This window comes from Brachyistius frenatus, unplaced genomic scaffold (assembly GCF_029030835.1).
Source record: "Brachyistius frenatus isolate BFR_SWC_R1_liver_20210118 unplaced genomic scaffold, ASM2903083v1 Contig_15, whole genome shotgun sequence".
In the NCBI taxonomy this organism is placed as follows: domain Eukaryota; kingdom Metazoa; phylum Chordata; class Actinopteri; family Embiotocidae; genus Brachyistius; species Brachyistius frenatus.
In genome coordinates this window covers 3,498,721-3,517,848 of record NW_027210614.1, presented here as the reverse complement: position 1 = coordinate 3,517,848, position 19,128 = coordinate 3,498,721, and the positions used below count along the sequence as shown (strand labels likewise).

The 19,128-nt window shown below is 40.2% G+C and overlaps 1 protein-coding gene across 3 annotated transcripts; it reads left to right on the top strand.

The window, feature by feature from the left end:
* Positions 1-704: 704 nt before the first annotated feature.
* Positions 705-18,765, top strand: ppfibp2a (PPFIA binding protein 2a). Of its 3 annotated transcripts, XM_069693631.1 has the most exons (22): positions 705-1,028; positions 3,037-3,123; positions 4,272-4,385; positions 6,214-6,345; positions 8,204-8,494; positions 8,797-8,889; positions 10,267-10,378; positions 11,218-11,279; positions 11,989-12,067; positions 12,223-12,347; positions 12,445-12,512; positions 12,596-12,656; positions 12,899-13,037; positions 14,100-14,241; positions 14,605-14,733; positions 15,024-15,174; positions 15,372-15,483; positions 15,749-15,837; positions 15,955-16,077; positions 16,432-16,557; positions 16,673-16,861; positions 16,951-18,765. In XM_069693631.1, exons 1-22 carry the CDS (start codon positions 981-983, stop codon positions 17,170-17,172), a joined length of 2,694 nt encoding a protein of 897 aa, XP_069549732.1. In that variant the 5' UTR covers positions 705-980; the 3' UTR covers positions 17,173-18,765. The 3 variants fall into 3 exon arrangements, with proteins under 3 accessions (XP_069549732.1, XP_069549733.1, XP_069549734.1); XM_069693632.1 differs by lacking the exons at positions 705-1,028; positions 3,037-3,123; positions 4,272-4,385 and adding an exon at positions 5,168-5,324; XM_069693633.1 differs by lacking the exons at positions 705-1,028; positions 3,037-3,123; positions 4,272-4,385 and adding an exon at positions 6,038-6,117.
* Positions 18,766-19,128: the final 363 nt, after the last annotated feature.

Here is a 19,128-nt window from a genome sequence, read left to right as displayed (position 1 = left end):
GTCTACATCTTCAGAGTCCATGGGTTTTTATTAGCTGCAGGATATGGCGGTCTTTGATCCTGGTCATCAACATCTGGAGGGTTTTTTCCTGTCTGCTAAGGAGTGAGCTGGAAGCAGGGTCTATTGCAAACAGCACCGGTAATGAGATCCAGAACTCCTGTTTAAAGTACCAGCAGTTGCATACCCTTTTCATTTTCACTGCTATATTCTCCCGTTTGCTTCCTTTCCTTTTCCTGCGGTAGTTGTTTATTTGACTGGTCCAGGTTAGCCACCACCATTATTTGCTCTCTCCTTCTCTACTTCTACATAAATCTGATATTGTCAACTTCACACTCACATCTCCCCTCAGTCTGCTCCGCTGCCTCCTCCTCCTCCCCTCCTTCTGCGTCGCCTTTACTGACTTCTTGCCCTCCACCACATCTGACAAGCATGTGCTGCAGAAAGTTTCCTCTCCCCTGTTCCCCTTTTGGAAGCCCCGCAAAATTACTGAGAGGTACTTCAGACAGTGCGAGAGAACACGCAAGAGACAGAAAGAGAAAGAGAGAAAGAAAGGTAGGGTAGTAAAAGATGAGAGATCCTGCATGAGATGTGGTAAACAGTGAAGCAGTTTGAGCATGTATGAGAGAGAAACAGGAGAGAGGAAAAAAGGGGGAGTTAAAAATAAGTAGAAAAAAAGGGAAGAGAAGAAAGAAAGGGAGTAGAGCCAACTGGCATAGTTTGACTTATTCAGCTCAGCTCTAAAAGTCTCAGGCAGCCCAGACTCCAAACCACACGGACCTAGAGCCTCTCTGCTCACTCTACAACTGCAATATGGAGGGTCTGTAAAAGGAGGAGAAAGAGAGTGCAGGACATTTGAGAGCCATTGTTTTGTTTTGCTGTGGATTTTGTGTGTTCATCATCCTCTGTGGTTTATAGCACAGTTTAAACATTGTTAGTATATAACATTAAAAGCCAGACCTACAGTAAAATGGGCCTGCAGAATGGAGTATGATATTGATTTCTACAAACATTTTGCCTGGCTTAGAAAGGTAAGACATTGTCCACTTGCATGATTACTCCTCATTCAAACTGCACCACACTTGCATGGCCTTGCTTGTTTATTTTGTTGCAGTGTTTCCAGTCTAATTACAGTTGCCATGGTAGATAATTTGAGGGGGAAGACATGTTTAGTGTTTTTTAGTTGAACAGACATATGCAACACATGCAGTTTTACAAATGACTCGAGAGGAATGGAAAAAGGTTTTGTTTTTGTTTGTTGATTTAAAAGCATTAAAAATACCATGTGTATTTCAGCTATACTTTTATTACAGATGTGCTGCACTTATTGTTTTAGTGGAGATGTTATAAACACAGAATCAGCCTGAAACACAAAATATTATGGTTTAACTGAGTGTTGCAAAAAGCTTTTATTGAACTTTATATGAAATATTTTAAGGCCAACGGTCCATCGGCTCGTCAAATGATTGACTAGCGAGGTGACATGTGGTCTTCCAAACTGGTCATAAAGTTAAATTGTTTGAGGAGAAAAATAAATGTGAATACATTTCGGCTGTGAAAATGTCCTGCCAGTCGAAACTAGAGAGTCTCTGGACAGCACGTAGCATTTTGCTGCCATCAAGAAGTCAATAGTTATCACTGCCACTATTAGGTTTTAATTTGTACTCACCGGTGGATCGTTAGAGGAAGCCTTTCATGCATAAACATGTCAATCATATGTTTAATATAATTCAATAATTAGAAAGTGTTGATTTGGAAATTTTCTCTATACCACAGATACGTCTAATCTTCATGACAGCGTAGCAATGCACTGTACTTTTGCTAAAATACAATGAATACACTAGGTATTTATTTATGAAACACTTTTAAAAACAAATGCGTAAGATGTATCAGTATCACAGCTTAAAAAAAAAGATAAAAATGTAAAATAAATATGTATATAAAAATGTGCCATATGTTGTACAATGAACAGTATTAAAACAGTTTCTTCTTTTTCACCATCTAATCACAGGCTCAAGTTTAAGCTGAATCAACACCTGTGTCAAAAACAATTTAGAATTTGAAGTTTTCCAGAATTGTTTTCTTTTGATTGAATACTTGTTGTGTTATTTTACTTTTGCATCATTATAGTCACAGTGTAACTTGTGAAGGTCCGTTTTAGTGCTGCTCATTAGACCTAAGCCACACCGGTGATTAGCCACATTATTATTTTCCATTATTAGTCCATGTCAAGACACAAGTGTTTGGCAAATGTGTTGCCTAAGATTTAGAAAATAAAGGAAAGTTTTGATAAGTTGTATGTCTGACGAAGAGGAGGAGCTGGATTTCAGTTTGGGTTTTTATTTAATTAGCTGTAAATGAATTAAGCACACAGCGAGAACTAAAGCAGATGTTCACAATTAAAAGTGAGACAGGGTCTGTCTGGCAAAAACTGAACTAAGAGAATTATCAAAGGGACAAGAGGGGACAGTGCAGGAAAACAATGATATAGATCAAAATATATATTCAGCATTCAGTGCACATTCAAATATATTACCGTTGAAACACATGAATTCAGTGTTGTTGTTGTTTTTTTTATGTCTGATGCCAGGAGTCTTTCAAAGGCTGAACAGTATTTTAGAATTATTGCAAACCGCTTGAGATAGTTGGTTCACAATGACGGACACTGAGCTTCATAAAGTTTCCATGATTGTGGTTAAAAGCCTGGATATCTGGAGAAATTTGAGCCCACTTGGTTGCACTTTACTTCCCTTGCACATCGATGGCTCTGTAATATCCCCGACTACACAGGCAGCCCTCAACTCATACTTTTCCCACTAAATCAGCTGGTATAAAATGTTGCACACAACTTTTAATGCTGGATTAGGACCTGTAAACCTCTTACTGACTCCACACACATCACTACAGTGGGAAGTTTGAGTACTGTGTGTGTCTACATTGGTCTGTGTGAATGTGTCTGTGGTTGCAACCCAAAATCAACCAACTGTTCTGTATTAACAGTGTACCTACTGAACTAAACAGCTGTCCTCTCCTCTGAAGGTGAACCTGCGTTCAAACACTAATAGTGAGTCCTACCAGGAGCGGTTATTACGTCTGGAGGGAGACAAAGAGTCACTCATTCTGCAGGTGAGATTGATCCCTCCTCTGGGTGTTTTTCTCTTGTTGTTGCATAGATCTTTTTGAACACAAAGCAATATCATCTCTGTCTATCTCTATGCATGACGGCCATAAACGGGTTGCTGCTGTCACCACATTTCCCCTAGCATGCCTGGAATCTGTTTATAAAGGGGAATCAGTTTCATTGTCTGATCCTGCTCTAAGAAAAGTCGGCATACAACACCACACTGTCAGCGAGAACTGATTCTAAACAGTATCTATATCACATAACAGTGTCAGAAGAGAGGAGAGGGAAGGAAATTGAAAGGACAAAGGTAGATGGGAGTATTGTGTTGTAAATGTTGTGTAATAGTGAGTCTATTCCACTGCATGAGTGAAGCAACAGTTATAAATTGGGTTTGGTTACAACACTAGAATGTCTTGTTTTGTGTGATGTGTTGATCTGCTTATATACATGTAGGTGTGTGCAGCACTCAGGATTGCTGAACAAGTGCTTCTCTGACAGGTTGAGACTCGCACCATCATTGTAGCATATAGGTGTGTGTGTGTGTGTGTGAGAGAGAGAGAGAGAGAGAGAGAGAGAGAGAGAGAGAGAGAGAGAGAGAGAGAGAGAGAGAGAGAGAGAGAGAGAGAGAGAGAGAGCGAGAACAGGTGCCTTATTTATTTCTTCAAGCCTCACATAAAACATTCCTTTGGAAAATCCGCTCCAGTTGGCAAGTCGGACCTGCCGTTTAGCATATGATTGGCTATTATGTGGCCTTAATAGTTTCTCTGCGGATTTCCATTTAACCTGCATTCTGCTGACATCGCTTGAGTCACTGAAGTGTTGCAAGCACCTACCCAGGCACAAAGGATCATTCATTTCTTCTCAAAGGAAATGTTTGCTCTGTTTGATCTGGCCCAGATGTAGAAATTTCAACAAAAATGAGCACCAGCGATTAAGTGGAAATGGCTGTTATAAATAAAAAGTGCACTGTGAGAAACTCTGGAGTAAAACAGAAAATCGGAATCGTAAAGAATTTTGCTTGGTGCAGGGCTGCAGTTATAAGATAAAATATTAAACTAAATGACGATGATTTCATAGTTATATTCTCCAATCTTGGTGTAGAGGAAGTAGTCTCGTCTCTAATATATTTCTGTCCTCAAATCCCACACAGGTGAGTGTGCTGACAGACCAGGTGAAAGCTCAGGGGGTGAAGATCAGCGACTTAGAGAGGTCTTTGGTGGAACATCAGCACAAACTGAACTGCACAGAGGAGATGCTACAGCAGGTACTCGGCTTAACTGACCTCACATCAGACCATACAGACTACAAACCACGATGAATTGTTTCAAAGCATCTCACGCTAAACTTTCTCAGTACTAAATGCTTCACTGGACCAAAGTCAGGAAAGTCTGACTTTCACCATCAGGCATTCAGGACTATTATATCAATATTGTTCCTCTCATTTAATAACATGTGACACAGCCCCAGACCGTCCATCTATCTTTTAAATTTGACGCCTCTGCAGATCCAAGTTTTTCTCATAATAAACTCGGGACAAGTTCTGCTTCCTGGAAAAGAAATTCCCTGCTAAGATTCCAGTGAATCTGGTTGGAGGTTACCTCGACAACCAAAATATTTAAAACGCTCAGACTCATTCCAGGACCTTGTCTCAGGGTGTATGTCTGGTTTATGCAGGGCCGGACATAGTCTGTCTGGGCAGGTGATTACAGCAGCATTAGCCACACACCAAACCTGTTGCCACCAGGACTGCACTCACTCACACACACACACACACACACACACACACACACACACACACACACACACACACACACACACACACACACACACACACACACACACACACACACACACACACACACACACACACACACACACACACACACACTGAGGGAGAGAGAGAGGACTACAGAGGGAGGGAGAAAGGAACAAACCAGGAAGGAGGGACAGCTGAAAAAGGTGGAGATATGGGAGGGAGAAAGGGGTGGTGCTCCTTCAGGAGGAAGAAGTGTATGTCAACTTTCAGTTGTTTGCTTTAGACTTCACATCTACATTGGAGACATTATTAAACAGTACAAAGGACTGGACTGGATGTATGAAACTCTAACCTACTGAAACTACAACACTCTTGAAACCACTGCATCCATGAGGGATATACACTTGCATTTCGTATGCTGCAGGCAGACACTGGAACATGAACCAGGTATTCTATTTCACTCTTATAATGCTACTCCTGTAAAACCTCTAGTCCTCCCTGCTCTGATAAATCGTATGAGTGCCAGGATGTGTTAAATCTATCTGATGAGTTGTGAACTTCATTTTTAATGTCTATGTCTAAATGCAGTGCTGTATGTGTGCAGAGTATCAAAGGGCAGCCAGGACTGGTTTCTTGGAGACATGGTCATTATGAGGCTTTGGACCTGAGCCGTAAATCTCTTCCTGGTGACAAAGCTCTAATATTTTCCATGCGCACTCTAGAAGAAGCCCAGATATTTTCCGAAGCCAGAGTTTTAAATGGATGTATCCATATGAACACTTTGCCTGCCTCAGATGCTCATTTCTGGGTGTTAAGTGATTTAGCACCTGCTTGACAAATTATTAATACATCTGCCTACAGAGTCTGGCTTAACTCTCCTGCCTGACAGTCATTCAGGACAGACAGTCACAGAACCATTTAGCCATAGTCTTCCTCAGCACCAAGTTTGATTGACAGCCGTTCACATACACGGGACAGGAAAATGCACCTGTCAAAGTTATTTTGATGTTCTGTCTATGAATATTTTGCATGCTATTAGTACCCCCCCACCCCCCACCCTGACCCCCCACCCTCTTGTGCTGTGTACTTTGAGTGAGCTGTGAAATAGGCATTATAAATAGTGGTCATGGGTTGTGTATATTTAGCCACTCAAACAGCTTCTGAAACCAGTGAGGTTTGTCTGAGGGGACTGTCATTACAGAAGCTTGCTGCCCCTCATACTTAATGTTACCGTTGTTCAGTAAGTATTGTACCTTGTGTGTCATTGAAGGGAGAATGTATTTGTGTATGTCTGTTTGTGTTGCTTCATGCTCTCACTGTATGTGGTTGATGACAGGAGCTCCTGCATAGAACGTCACTAGAGCACCAGAAGCTGAGTCTCATGGGGGAGGTGTCCTACCTGAAACTAAAGCTGGGAGACATGGAGGGAAAACAGGGCCACGGAGCTGAGAGGCAACAAAAAGCAGAGGTAGGGCTTCTCCTTGTGGTCAGAAAGGTTTAACTATTATTATACAGTACATTATGCCGGAATGATTGGCCTGCTACTCCTTAATACCTTAGATAAAGAAGGCTGCCTTGTTTAGTCGTACCAGGGCACGATTTACCTGCTTTTTAATGGCCAGTATAGCTTCCCTAAGTTTGATTAATCAGTCATTTTACTCTGGAAATTCTTAATCAGTAAATCTGTAAATTCCTTGTATCTAAATGACCTTATACTTACTGTGGAGGCAGACTATTTCCAAGGAGGATTTAGTTGAGCATAAAACCTTTAGACACTTCTATCCTACCCAAGTCTTTGGAAATTTGAACATAACTCTGCCAGGAATGACGAGGGTACACACAAAAATCTGCTTTGTGTTCTGATGGATCTAACCTTGAAGTCAGCTGCTGATTTTATGGAAGATCATAAACACTTTCTGGACGGATGGAGGGGAACATTCACCCAAACCCTGGCTGTGTTGTTCCTGGGCAAAGTCTACAGGAAAAAAAAAGTCTCTGAGGGTTTTAATTTTTTTGTCAGTCTAAACTGAATCATGTATTTACTTAAGACAGATGTGTTAGGTTACCAGCAGACTTCCTGGGCATTCAGTGACCATATGAATTTTAAAAAGGGAAAGCAGGGCTATTACCAGACAGGATACTGTAATGTATGTAGTTACTGTCAAAACACGGCTGGTCAAGGAGTCTTTGTGTCCTCAGGTTAAAAGAGTTAGACACAGTGGAGCTAGCATGACGGATGATGGGCCAAATATGAGTATGTGCAGGTTACAGCCAAGAGAAGTTTGTTCTTGGTGGTGGGTAAAGGTTTGAGTAGGTCATTGTGAAAAAAGGAAGACATATTTCCAAAAGCATTTGTTTTTACAGATTCATATGTTGAGATTTTATGGAGATTTGATTTGTATTTCTAAGCCATAGGAAATGCCAAAAGTGTTTTTCTTCCCCCATATCATCAGTTCTGCTTTTACAGTGGGTACAAACCCAACTTTCTCTATGACAGCTGCTTAAATTTAAGGAAAATAGGAAAAAAAAAAAAAAAAAAAGCTTTTAGCACTTCCACGTGCTGCCTCTACTACACAAACATGTTCACACATGTGCATGTTTGCACACACACAAAACAAGAAGCCTCCTTGCTAGGGAGACAGTAAGCTCATGGTTAAATTTAGCCATGGAGGCACTCCATATCATCTGTCATATCCGCTGTACCGGACTCCGAGTGAGACTTCCTCTGTCCACAGTCCGAGCATAACTCGGCTGCTGTTTATACTCTCTTTGAGGGAACATGGGCAGCAATCACCTCCAAAAGAAGGCGACAGGCAAACTTATTCACCCCTGTTGCAATTATAATTTATCAGTGCAAATTACCAACAAAATCAGGAATATGTTACAGAGTACCATGTAACGCTTTAATTTAATATAGTTATGGTCGAAGCCCAAGATTAGCTCAGGATAATCAACAATTACTAAACAATGTGTATTTACCTGTACCATGTCCCTTTACCTGCATCTGTACAATGGACCCAGAAGAGGATGTTTTTAATACGGATCGTACATATTTATATCATATATAGATATTTAAGACCAAATACACGCGCGCACACACGCGCACGCGCGCATACACACACACACACACACACACACACACACACACACACACACACACACACACACACACACACACACAGAGAGAGAGAGAGAGAGAGAGAGAGAGAGAGAGAGAGAGAGAGAGAGAGAGATACTTTAGACAGCATGCACAGCTTCTTCACAATGTTTCCACTTCTCTTTCTAAACATTTCTTTCAATTCTCTCCTCCTGATTGCATCTGCCAGACTGTAGTGAATTTCATTAGTGAGCTGCAGGAGCAGATGTGTCAGTTTCAGAAGGAGATCAATAGCAAGATCCAGGAGAAAAAGGCCTTGGAGATACCAGCTGACAGCAGATTTCCAATGGTGTGTCCCACTGAGTCCACTGAGAGCTCAAACCTGGGGGTGTCCTGTGACAAAACCTCTGGGGTGATGCACAAACTAGAGGAGGGTCCAGACGGGCCTGATGAGACGACACACAGCCCGGAAGAGTGTAGCTCAGATGATCAACAGCAGTACCACTGTGGCGGACAAAGTGTAGGCACAGCCAGACTGCATGACTTCTAATGTTGTGTGCAGCATGGGTTGTCTCACTTTGGTGTGTATAACCCTTTGAGATGCAAATGAAACAAGCACTCACCAACTATAATCAGCAGCACTCCATGTCACTGCACACAAACTGCAAAGCTAATCATATTTATCCATCTGATCAGTGAGTGAAACAGCTAAGAGGTGCATTTCATGTCATTTAAGATAGTGTGTTGTGTGACAGAAAAATTTGCAAATTCACCACCATCAACTCAATATCTAAACTATCATTCTCACACCTTCTGTTTCAGGGATTAATAAAGGAGCTCAGGATTCTCAAGGACAAAGTGGAGCACCTGGAGGATCAGAAGTTACAGTATGAAAAGAAACTCAAAGCAACAAAGGTAAAAGAAAGTTCTGATTTGCATGCCGTGTAAACTTTTCAATACACCATCAGTGCCCAAATTTCGCCTCTAAATGTTCAGTCAACTTTCCTAAATGCCATCCAATCCGATGTTCCAGCCAGTTCAGTGAGTCACTCTCTTTTGCACATGTTCTCTGATTCACAGACACCTAAAGTGTGTTTTCTTAGGAAGTCTGAGAACTATTTTTCTCTCTATTTTAAAGTATCATCAAAATAGATTTAATAATAGCTTAGTGCTTTTTAATGATCTACTTTTATACTTTGGCGTGATCCCATGGTATTCTCTTCTTAGCCTTTCTTCTATTTTCTTTGCTCTCACCCTTGGTCCTATATTAAGATAACATTTTGATTTGTCCTACCATTTCATCATCTCTCTCTCAGTCTTTCTTGCTGTCTTTGTCTCCGTACAAAGCTGCTGTTTCACTTTGAAAGACATTTGCTCACAACACACTAACTTCTATACATGTTGCCAGGTCAACTATGCGGTCACAACACAATTGGCTTCAGGGTCATATGGGAGTGAACATTTTTTAAATTTTGCAATTATCCCAAAATATGTCTAGCATTTCAGTTGTTCTCCAAGGAGGTCCACAAAGTTTGTTGTGCAGTGTGAATAATGTATAAGTCCAAGTCATGTTAACAAGTGCAGAACTGCAAAATGAACAAATGCTCCATTTTACTGAAACATCTTTCTTGTTATCTTCAGTTTAAATATTTGGTCCTGGTAGCAGATTGTTGGTCAAATATTATTTTTAATCAAGCCAGAAAAATCTCAATACATATTTGAATAATTGGTGACAAGTGCTGATATGACAGATACTGAGAGATATAAAATGTATCTGTGTGTGAGTTTTGTGTATCATATTCTACATTTTTTTTTAAACAAACCAGTGTGTGAGCTCTGTTTTAATAAAGTAAAGCAGGGGAAAACGTCTATTTTCAACCTCTCACTTTCTTCTACACAACATGCAGATGGAAGACACTGGCAAACAGATCAGCCAGAACTTAACTTTATTGCCATCTGTCTGTTCCTTCTGTTACTTGCTTAAAAACAAACTATAAACTCCAGACAGCAGAGGCCTAACATTTGGTACTTTAATATTTAGAGAGGAAACATTTCTCTGCTTTGTTGTGAATGTTTCATGTATAAGTAATGGTGGAAAAAACATGTTTGTACCTTACAAAAAGTCTTTTTTAAATGAGGAAAGGTGCTGGCACTTTAAATAAAAAAATGCATGCCTCATTTTTGCGAATGTGGAAGAGTTTTTAGGCTCAGACAAGTGTTGGCACACACACCACACTTTTGCAGAACTGCCTGTCCTTTCTGTTAAGATTCCTCACTGCGTGTTCCCCACAGACAGAGATCAACAGCCTTCAGCAGCTCCTGCTCAGTAAGAACTCTGAGATCGAGAGCTTGCACACTCAGCTGCTGGCCAGACCTTCTCTAACCACAGAGAGCTCAGAGAGAGGTAAGCAAAGCACCCAGCTTCAGGCCATTGACGAACCTGCCAGCAGCAGCCTGACAGAGTTGCCCACCCTGTTAGGTGACACAGTTAATGAACCCTTTTTTTGCATTCATTAACTTGCAGTAACAGCTGTGGGAAGAATCTGTCTTGGTCCTTAATAAACTGTCTCATCATGGGTTTCTGTCTCTGTCTCAGAAGAGATGTACAGGAAGAGGTTAAACACCAAATGTAAACCTGAGCAGTAGTTAATAAAAAAATCACTTTGAACCCATGGGCCATGTCTACTTTTGATCTTTCATTTATTTCCTTTCTCCAGACATGTCTCTTTATTTAATTATGTTTTGTTTCCCTCTGCTCTGAGGTGAAGCCTTGGCAATAATCAGCTGGTTTCTAAAATTTCCTGATGCTCTATCTATCTTGCCTTGGGCTTAATTGTTGTCTTTATGGATTCTGAGGGACTAATGTCTTGTTTGTTCATAATGTTGTCTGTCATAGATAAACAGTTCTCTGAGGTACTTGCTTCATGTAATCTTGTCACTCACCGGCAATGCTGCCTGTATGCCTGCACTTGCTACAGTAATATCTATATGTATGTATCTATGGACTGTAGTCCCAAATATGTAAAAGCTGACATGACTGAAGCTTTTATTGGTGGATTGGAAAAAAGTTGGATAAATTCAAAAAATATTGTTAAGATCGCATTCTAGTGCAAAATAAATTTAAAACATGCTAGCATGTATTCTTGCCTTTTTCACTAAACATGTCTATTAAAAATGCTAATTTATATGACATGAGCATCTGCCTGTAGAGATTAACAAGCAGTACGGGGTTTCTCCTCACAGATCAAGAACTGCAGAAGCTAAGGAGTGGAATGAAGTCGCTGGTAGCTGCCAATGATGAAAAGGTAAGTTAGCAGTGATCTGGAAACCTTATCCTTCCTCTGTCTCTTCAAAACAGCTGTGTGTGATTATGTAGTACGAGTATACAGCTGGTGTTGTCATCATTTTTACTACAATGTAAAGTGTCTAACTGGCCTTTATATGGATGTTTTATCATCAGTGCTGTTGAAAAGGTTAAAAAGTAACTGCTTCTGAATGTTGTCATTTCTCAGAGGCACCACCCTCCAACCATTTATAGTACAGAGGGGCTTTTGTACTTCCCCCCAGAGTATCTTGGACTTTAAAGACTTACAGACACGGGCCTACATGTGGCCCACTAGTGAAGACACACACGTATACATACCCCGCGGCGAACCATTTCTGGCAAAGCCGCACTTAAGTAGGCCTCGTTCTGCCAAGCCTAATTTTGGAGCGAGCTGCATTAAGAGAACCATGGCAAAACCAGGCATGGGCACCACTTCAAAAAACACACTCCACGCAGCTGGTTACCACAACTAAGATTTCCAGCCAGGCCCATGTCTCTCCCCTCCCTGTCCATTACTTTTATGTAAAGGCCATATGGTGGAAGAGGAACGTTTGTGCAGCCTATCGGTCAGTAACAGAGTGAAGCAGGTTGTCTATATGTGTATTTTCTGACCTTGGATAAACATCTTAATTGGGTTTCGTTGAACTTGAACCCTCCAAAAACCCACCCCCGCCCTCTATTTTCTGCAGGACCGGCGTATTGAAGAGCTGACTCTGCTCCTGAATCAGTGCAGACAGTTTAGAGAGGTCACTCACATCACAAGGCAAGGTAATCAGCTTATTCACTCTTTTATCATCCCTTTGCACTGTTATATTATCTCAGAAACGTTTGAGCACAATGAAAGCCATCACATTGCCTTCTTTAAGAGAAATGAGTTTCACTGCTTGAGTTGAGAGTAAAAGTTCTTCTCTTTGCTACTGTAGCTCCATCTACTGTTCGTTCATTGTCAAATGGTCGGAGTCTGTCAAGCAGCAGTGAGGAAGAAGAGCAGGGACTGATGAAGAGTGCTGACTCTGCCAGTGCAAAATCTGAGGACGTTAAGTCTGAAGTGGGTTTGTTCATTATTTGCGTGAATATGATTTTGAATATAAATCCAGTCTCTCTAGATTATCATAACCATATAACTATGTGATTACCCATCACAGGTTTCAACAAGCAGTTCTTCCTCCCAACAAACATCTTTTTTATCAGGCCAGCAAGACAGTGACTCCAGGTAGTGAAGCAGCTTTTGGTAAATGTGGTCTCAATTTCTCTTAGTTGGAGTTTAGTGAATTAATTTAGCTTTTATCTTCTCAGAACAGAGCCACAGACTTTATCGAGTAGCTTGGATGACATAACAAATGGACATTTACAAAAGGTATTATTTTGAATTACCATGCAATTTGCTTAAGTAATGTATCTTTGATAAACTCACAATGCTTCCCTCTTTCATTGTTTAATGCTACTGTACTGTTTCTTACATGGTGAATGCATTCGAGAATCAGAATTCACTGATTTGTATCTGCATTATAGTATCCATATATTGAATTTACAGTTGCTTCTTTGATTTGGCAAAGTCCCTGTCTTTTTCTGTCTGTATCTGCGTATGGTTTTATCCAGAGTGGTCTGAGTGACACCAGGAGTCAGACACTGCCTGTGAATTCCTGTCTGTCAGAACAAAGTGGGGCCGGAGACAGCAGCAGTGAAATCCAGAGTCAAAGGTCTCCAGATGGAAGTGAAGATGGAGACTCCAGCCAAAGTAAATCCAAACATATTAAAGGTTCAGTGTGCAGGATTTACGGGGGTCTATTGGCAGAAATGGAATATGATATTCACAATTTTGTTTTCATTAGTGTATAATCATCTGAAAATGAGAATCGTTATGTTTTTGTTGTCCAACCATGTTTCTACAGAGTCCCAGAGGGGACAAGACAAAAAGATGGACTTTTAAGTTTAACGGCCACTATAGATTCCCTGGAAGGGGAGGGTGAGGCAAGGTTTATGCAGTTGGTTTGAGCCTCACTGTGGGATGCCACTAAATCCTACACACTGCTCCTTTAAGCCAATCTTCACAGAGTGTTATTTATGGTTATTTATGATATAGTGTGCTGTAATGACCCTAAATAGGATCAGTCTTCCTTTTCTGTGGAATAGGCCTTAGGCTAGTTATTCCCATGAGTAAATGCGGTATTCATGTTTGAAGGAAACCAATCTCCCTCGACCAAATGACCACTGTACGTTTGATCACAGCTAATTGCAGAGGCTTGTGACAGAACAGATGGATCACGGGATAGACTTACCGAACACACCCTCTCTCGCTCTGATTGACCACATTCCTCCCAGCTCCACCCTCCCTCAGCGTGACTGACCAATTTTAACTTGGACCCCACCCTGATTTCTCTGTGCTGCAATCTGCTGGAGAGTGGTGCCTGACTGCAGCCTGTATCATAAAGATCACACCTTGTAAAATGTAGCTTAAACCTTTTCATGTTCATGGGGCATAAACTGAAGAATTATTTGCTGAACTCAGTGGTGTGTAACCTGCGTCTCTCTACTGAAAAGTCAGACCACTGTGTGCTTCTCTTTTTTTGTCTAATCTTGGTTCATAGATGTCGTTAACCACGTGCGCTTTATTTGGCAGGATTACACTGGTGCTTTGTCTGCTCAAATTATCATTAGTGAACTGTTATTTTGAACTACTCAAATGCATCTAGACAGTGTTGTATGATCTACATTGCCCTCTAGAGGACATTCAGACAAATTGAATCATAATTATACTGTGTAATATTACACTGACTATGTTTTTTGTAACCCCTTAAAGAAAAGTCGGAGAAAGTTGATGACAGCACTTCAAGCGAAAATTCGCCTGTTCATTCTGGGGCAAATACACAGGTTGGCCAGCGAGCAGTCGGCTCACCAGAATACATGAAGAATAACAGGAGCTTCAAGAGACTCTGGGGAAAGTGAGTGCAGGAAAATACATCAACAATACCGTAGATCAATACAGATTATCACTAAGTGGGCCAAAGAAAAGGACAATAACACAATAAATAGGCCTAACTATGACTGACAGTTTTATATAGTAAGTAATGATACTTGCGTTCTTACAGACCATAAGTCTAAATAACACATAATTTATGTAACATAAATTCAATTGTGTGTAAATAGCACAGAGAGTTTGGTTCTTTTGATGAACGATTTGATCTATCTATTTATTTAATTATCAGTAAAATGAGATCAGTGGTGTTTATACTTGTAGTTAGAGGAATTTACTCTGCGATTGGAAGAAGCCGCCGTCATTTTTAACCATACTCTCATTCATACAGACTTCGAAGAACCCAGTCTGGAGGCCTCCAGGCAGCAGATCAAGATGCCGGTCAGTTTAGAAGAGGAGGACTGCGGGCAACAGCAGGACCCAGGCTAACCCGAACCCCTGAATCTTTTAATCCTGCACGGTAAAACTCAGTGTGCCTCTACATGACCCTGTAGCACACTGCTTTTAGTTGAGGGCTTTTGTATTAACAAATGAACCATTATAGTTTGCTGCTTTAAAACAACCTGGTTTAATTCTCATGGCAAATCCCATCCACCGCTAGTTCTTAAATGGACAAAATCAGACAAGGCAATAGGCTATTTAAATACTCAATGCATTTATCATAAATGCTCTAAAAGACGACTGCTTTAAATACTTGCAATACATTGAACAATTCATAATCTAATTTCCTTTTTCTTTCTTTCCTGTCAGTGATATGAATATTCCATTCAGCCAGTGGACCAAGGAGCAGGTGTGTGGCTGGCTGGAGGACTATGGACTGAGCCAGTATGTCAGTCTCACCAGACAGTGGGTTGACAATGGCCAGACGCTTCTATCTGCCACACCTCAGGATTTTGAGAAGGTGAGAGAACAAAATGGTCCCAGACACTTCATATTAATTCAAACTAAACACAACTAAAATATCTTGGATTTAGAGCTCAGTTATATTGTAAATTATAAAATAAAATGATTGATATGGTAAAATATTATGTAAATTAATTAGGGAATTAAATTGTACCCTGATCTTTTGTTTAATAAGGCCGTTCTTTCTGACCGCAGGAGATGGGTATGAAGCATCCACTCCACAGGAAGAAGCTGCAGCTCGCTCTGAGGGCATTTACCACGAAAGTTATAGAGAAATCCTCAGAGCTGGATCACATCTGGGTCACCCGTAAGACTATCTGCATTGAATATTTTGAACTCCCCAGGCTGCAAGTTCTCATTTGAATCAGATTTACTACAAAACTTCTCATGCCATACGCCAAACAAAGAAGCGCAATGTGGGATATGTAAATAAATGCAAATATAATCAGCTTTCAGAAATGGGAAATGTAGCTTAACTGACTCGTTACAGTGAACATGTTTTGACACCTGACTTGTAGGAAAATTACAGTTAAGTAAGTGAATTAATTCATGTCTGATTTTCACCCATTCAGGCTGGTTGGATGATATTGGTTTGCCTCAGTATAAAGACCAATTCCATGAAGCTCGAGTAGATGGTCGAATGATACAATTTCTCACAGTGGTAAGACTTCATCCTGCACATACTGGGCTCAAACATGTTCTGTTAACGTGGAAGTGACTTCAGAAATGATTTAAATACACAAGATGATAATAACATGCTCTTTTTCTGTTCACTCAGAACGATCTCCTGACTTTGAAGGTTACCAGCCAGCTTCATCATCTCAGTATTAAATGTGCCATCCATGTACTTCATGCTAATAAGTTCAACCCCAACTGTCTTCGACGTAGGCCAGAGGAGGAGGTAAGCCATAGTGGAAAAAGGAGTAAGTGGAAACTGAAATTGTAGTTTCTGCGAGTTGTACTTGTTAAATTTTTAAGCTACACTTTTTTGAAGACATTTTTGTGGGAAGTGTTTTATGAGACGCATTTTACTGAGATGCAGCTTTTAGAGGTTGATTAGATGGCTTCACATCAGTTTCCCACAAGATGGCGACAGATCGATGGTAAATGTTTTTTTTTAACACAGTGCTTTTGTCTTTTCATTCAACTGCTTCCAAAATCTTTCAAGCCTATTTACAAGAAGGATCAAACAAGTACAAGTGTGACGGAAGTAGTATGACTCTAATAACTATTTTTTTATTTTTAATGCCCTCAGAAACAGCCTTCTGCCTCAGAGGTGGTGCAGTGGTCTAACCATCGTGTGATGGAGTGGCTAAGAGCAGTGGATCTCGCTGAGTACGCTCCTAATCTGCGAGGCAGCGGCGTTCATGGTGGCCTGATTGTAAGTACTGTAAATGTTGAGCTTGTCTGCTAGTTTTTTTTAGATCACATATACATTACATGCCTGGAGAACTACTTTTGTTGCTCTCATCTTCTGTCTATATATTCTCCCACAGATCCTGGAGCCTCGCTTCAGCTCAGAGACTTTGGCCCTGCTCTTAAATATTCCTCCACAGAAGACTTTGCTCCGCCGTCACCTTGCCACTGCCTTCTCTGCCCTGGTTGGAGCTCAGGCCTCGCAGGAGAAGCGGGAGTATGGTAATGCCACAGGCCATGTGCCCCTCACTACCACTGCTAAAGTAAAGGTAAGGTCATTTAAATCAATCAAAATGTTCTGCTGCTGTTGCTGAACAAAAATCAAATATACTAATGCACTGGCCTTTTTGTGTTACAGCCTAAGAAGCTTGGCTTTACCCAGTTCAGCCACCTCAGAAAGAGAAAACCTGATGAATCCGCCGACTATATCTGCCCAATAGAGAGTGGAGCGCTCACAATGAATGGGATTTCTCGTTTGACCTCTTCAGCACATCGGAGTCTCAGCCCCAGTTTGGACAGACATGCTGAGAAGTGGGAAGCAGAGGGAATTAAAGCTCAAACTAATGGCTCCAAACAATAACTAAATAAATAAGAAGGAAACCCCACTCAAACTTATTTCTCACTAAGTGACTTCATAAATCAGTGGCAATTCTAATGCAGGTATCTACCCACGGTGCATCATGTGGTGATTTGCTGGATGAGCTGCAGAGATGCTGTAATTAGCAGGTCATGTTCATTGTTGCTAATGTATTGTTAATTAGGTGTTGCTTTAACAATATTCATCTTTAAAATATGATGATTGGTGTTAATTGTGTTATAAAAAGGTGCTCTCTGCATTCCTTATACAGTTGGATTCCAAAGCTTATACTTTTACTTTAAAACAATGCATTTTACTGACCATTTTTTACCTAACCTTCTGTAGATGTAATTAGAATATTGATGACTTTTCTTGTTGTTTATCTGTATTATCTGTACAGTGTCATAATTGAATGCAGTTACCTTAAGAATGAATGTTTCTCATTTATTTTCTGTATGACTGACTTACTGGGAAAAAAAAAATCTAAAATTAAATATTTTGATTCTTGGTAGTACACTTACTATTCTGTACCTTCAAATAAGGCGTGTTGGTGAGATTATGTGATGTTAGATTTTCCTATACCAATGTTGCCTTGTTTCATAAGATCATTGTGCATCAAGTAAACAGTTAGTCTTTTTTTTTTTTTTTTTTTTAATGTCGAACCACACTATCAGTCCTTATCAAAGCAAATGCTTTTGGTGCCATCTGGTACTTGAATGCTTATTACTGCCTCTGAAAAGCTTCATCACATTTAAATTTTAGCAAAATTATAGTAAACAGTTTTTGGGTAAGTAAAAGATGTAGCTTTCAAATTTAAGTTTAAGATTATGATCATTGTTGCAGTATATTTCATTATTGTTTGTTTATGCTGCAAGGACTTATAAGGCTATTCGAGGATCATGTCTCATGGATGGAAGTGAGGATCTTGAATGGGTAGCTGATTCAACATTGCCCACTACTGGTCATTAATTAAAAATGCAGAAACACCACATTATTGTACAGGAGGTTTTGTCTGCTCTAGTCTAGTTCCATTAAACTGGGGAAGCCTTAACAGCAGTTTTAATGGAGCTGAAACGGATGAAATGGAACCTGTTTTGATCTGATTGGTTAGATAATCAAAATACATAATTCAAATAATCAATATTCATCTTGTTGGTGGACATTAACCGAGTCAAATTAAACTTGGACTGTTTTTACACAGTTCAAATGTTGATGTGCAGTGATAACATGTGATACTTTGCCAAAGTCGACAAAACATAATCTGTTTTTTGGTGCTTTGTCTGCCAAAATAGAGACAGTTATAGACAGCCAGTGTCCAGTGAATGTTCTTCACCACAGAAAGATGTTCTCTGACTTTATTGTTTAACTAAGCGGATGGAACACACTGGGCAACTTTAATTTAAACTATTTCTGACTGGCTGGTTTTTCATGTTGAATTTTTTTCATATTATGTTTTAGAAAATATTTCTGACATTTTCATTGGTCAAGAATAATTATGTTAGCAATGTTGTGCTGTATAGTATTTGTGGTTATCAAAATGAAATAAGAATTTTATTCATCAGTCGGTCGACCCAAATAAAGTATATCCTGATTTTTGCTGCTTTCCACCTCCGGAGAATTCTTTTAATGAGAGTAAAGGAAAAGCCCTTAGGTAATAGCGTAAGCGGGGTAGAGTGGTGGGGATATGGCTTCTATTAAACTTTAGCAGCTTGCAGGCGAGACATGACTGCCTTGATTTGGGCAAAATGCGTCTACTTCTGAGTAGTTATTTGCTAAAAGAGGCAGAAAGTGACAGTATTGGTCAGAATATTCCATTTTAGATGGATTAAGTGCCATAGTGAAACAAGGTCTGAATAAATGGCTCTGTGTGGGTGTGTTTACATCAATTGCAGTCCGACTGAATCTTCTAGGATTCTGCTGGCGTGTCTGGTGTCGAGGCAGACAGGGAAGCAGTCACTT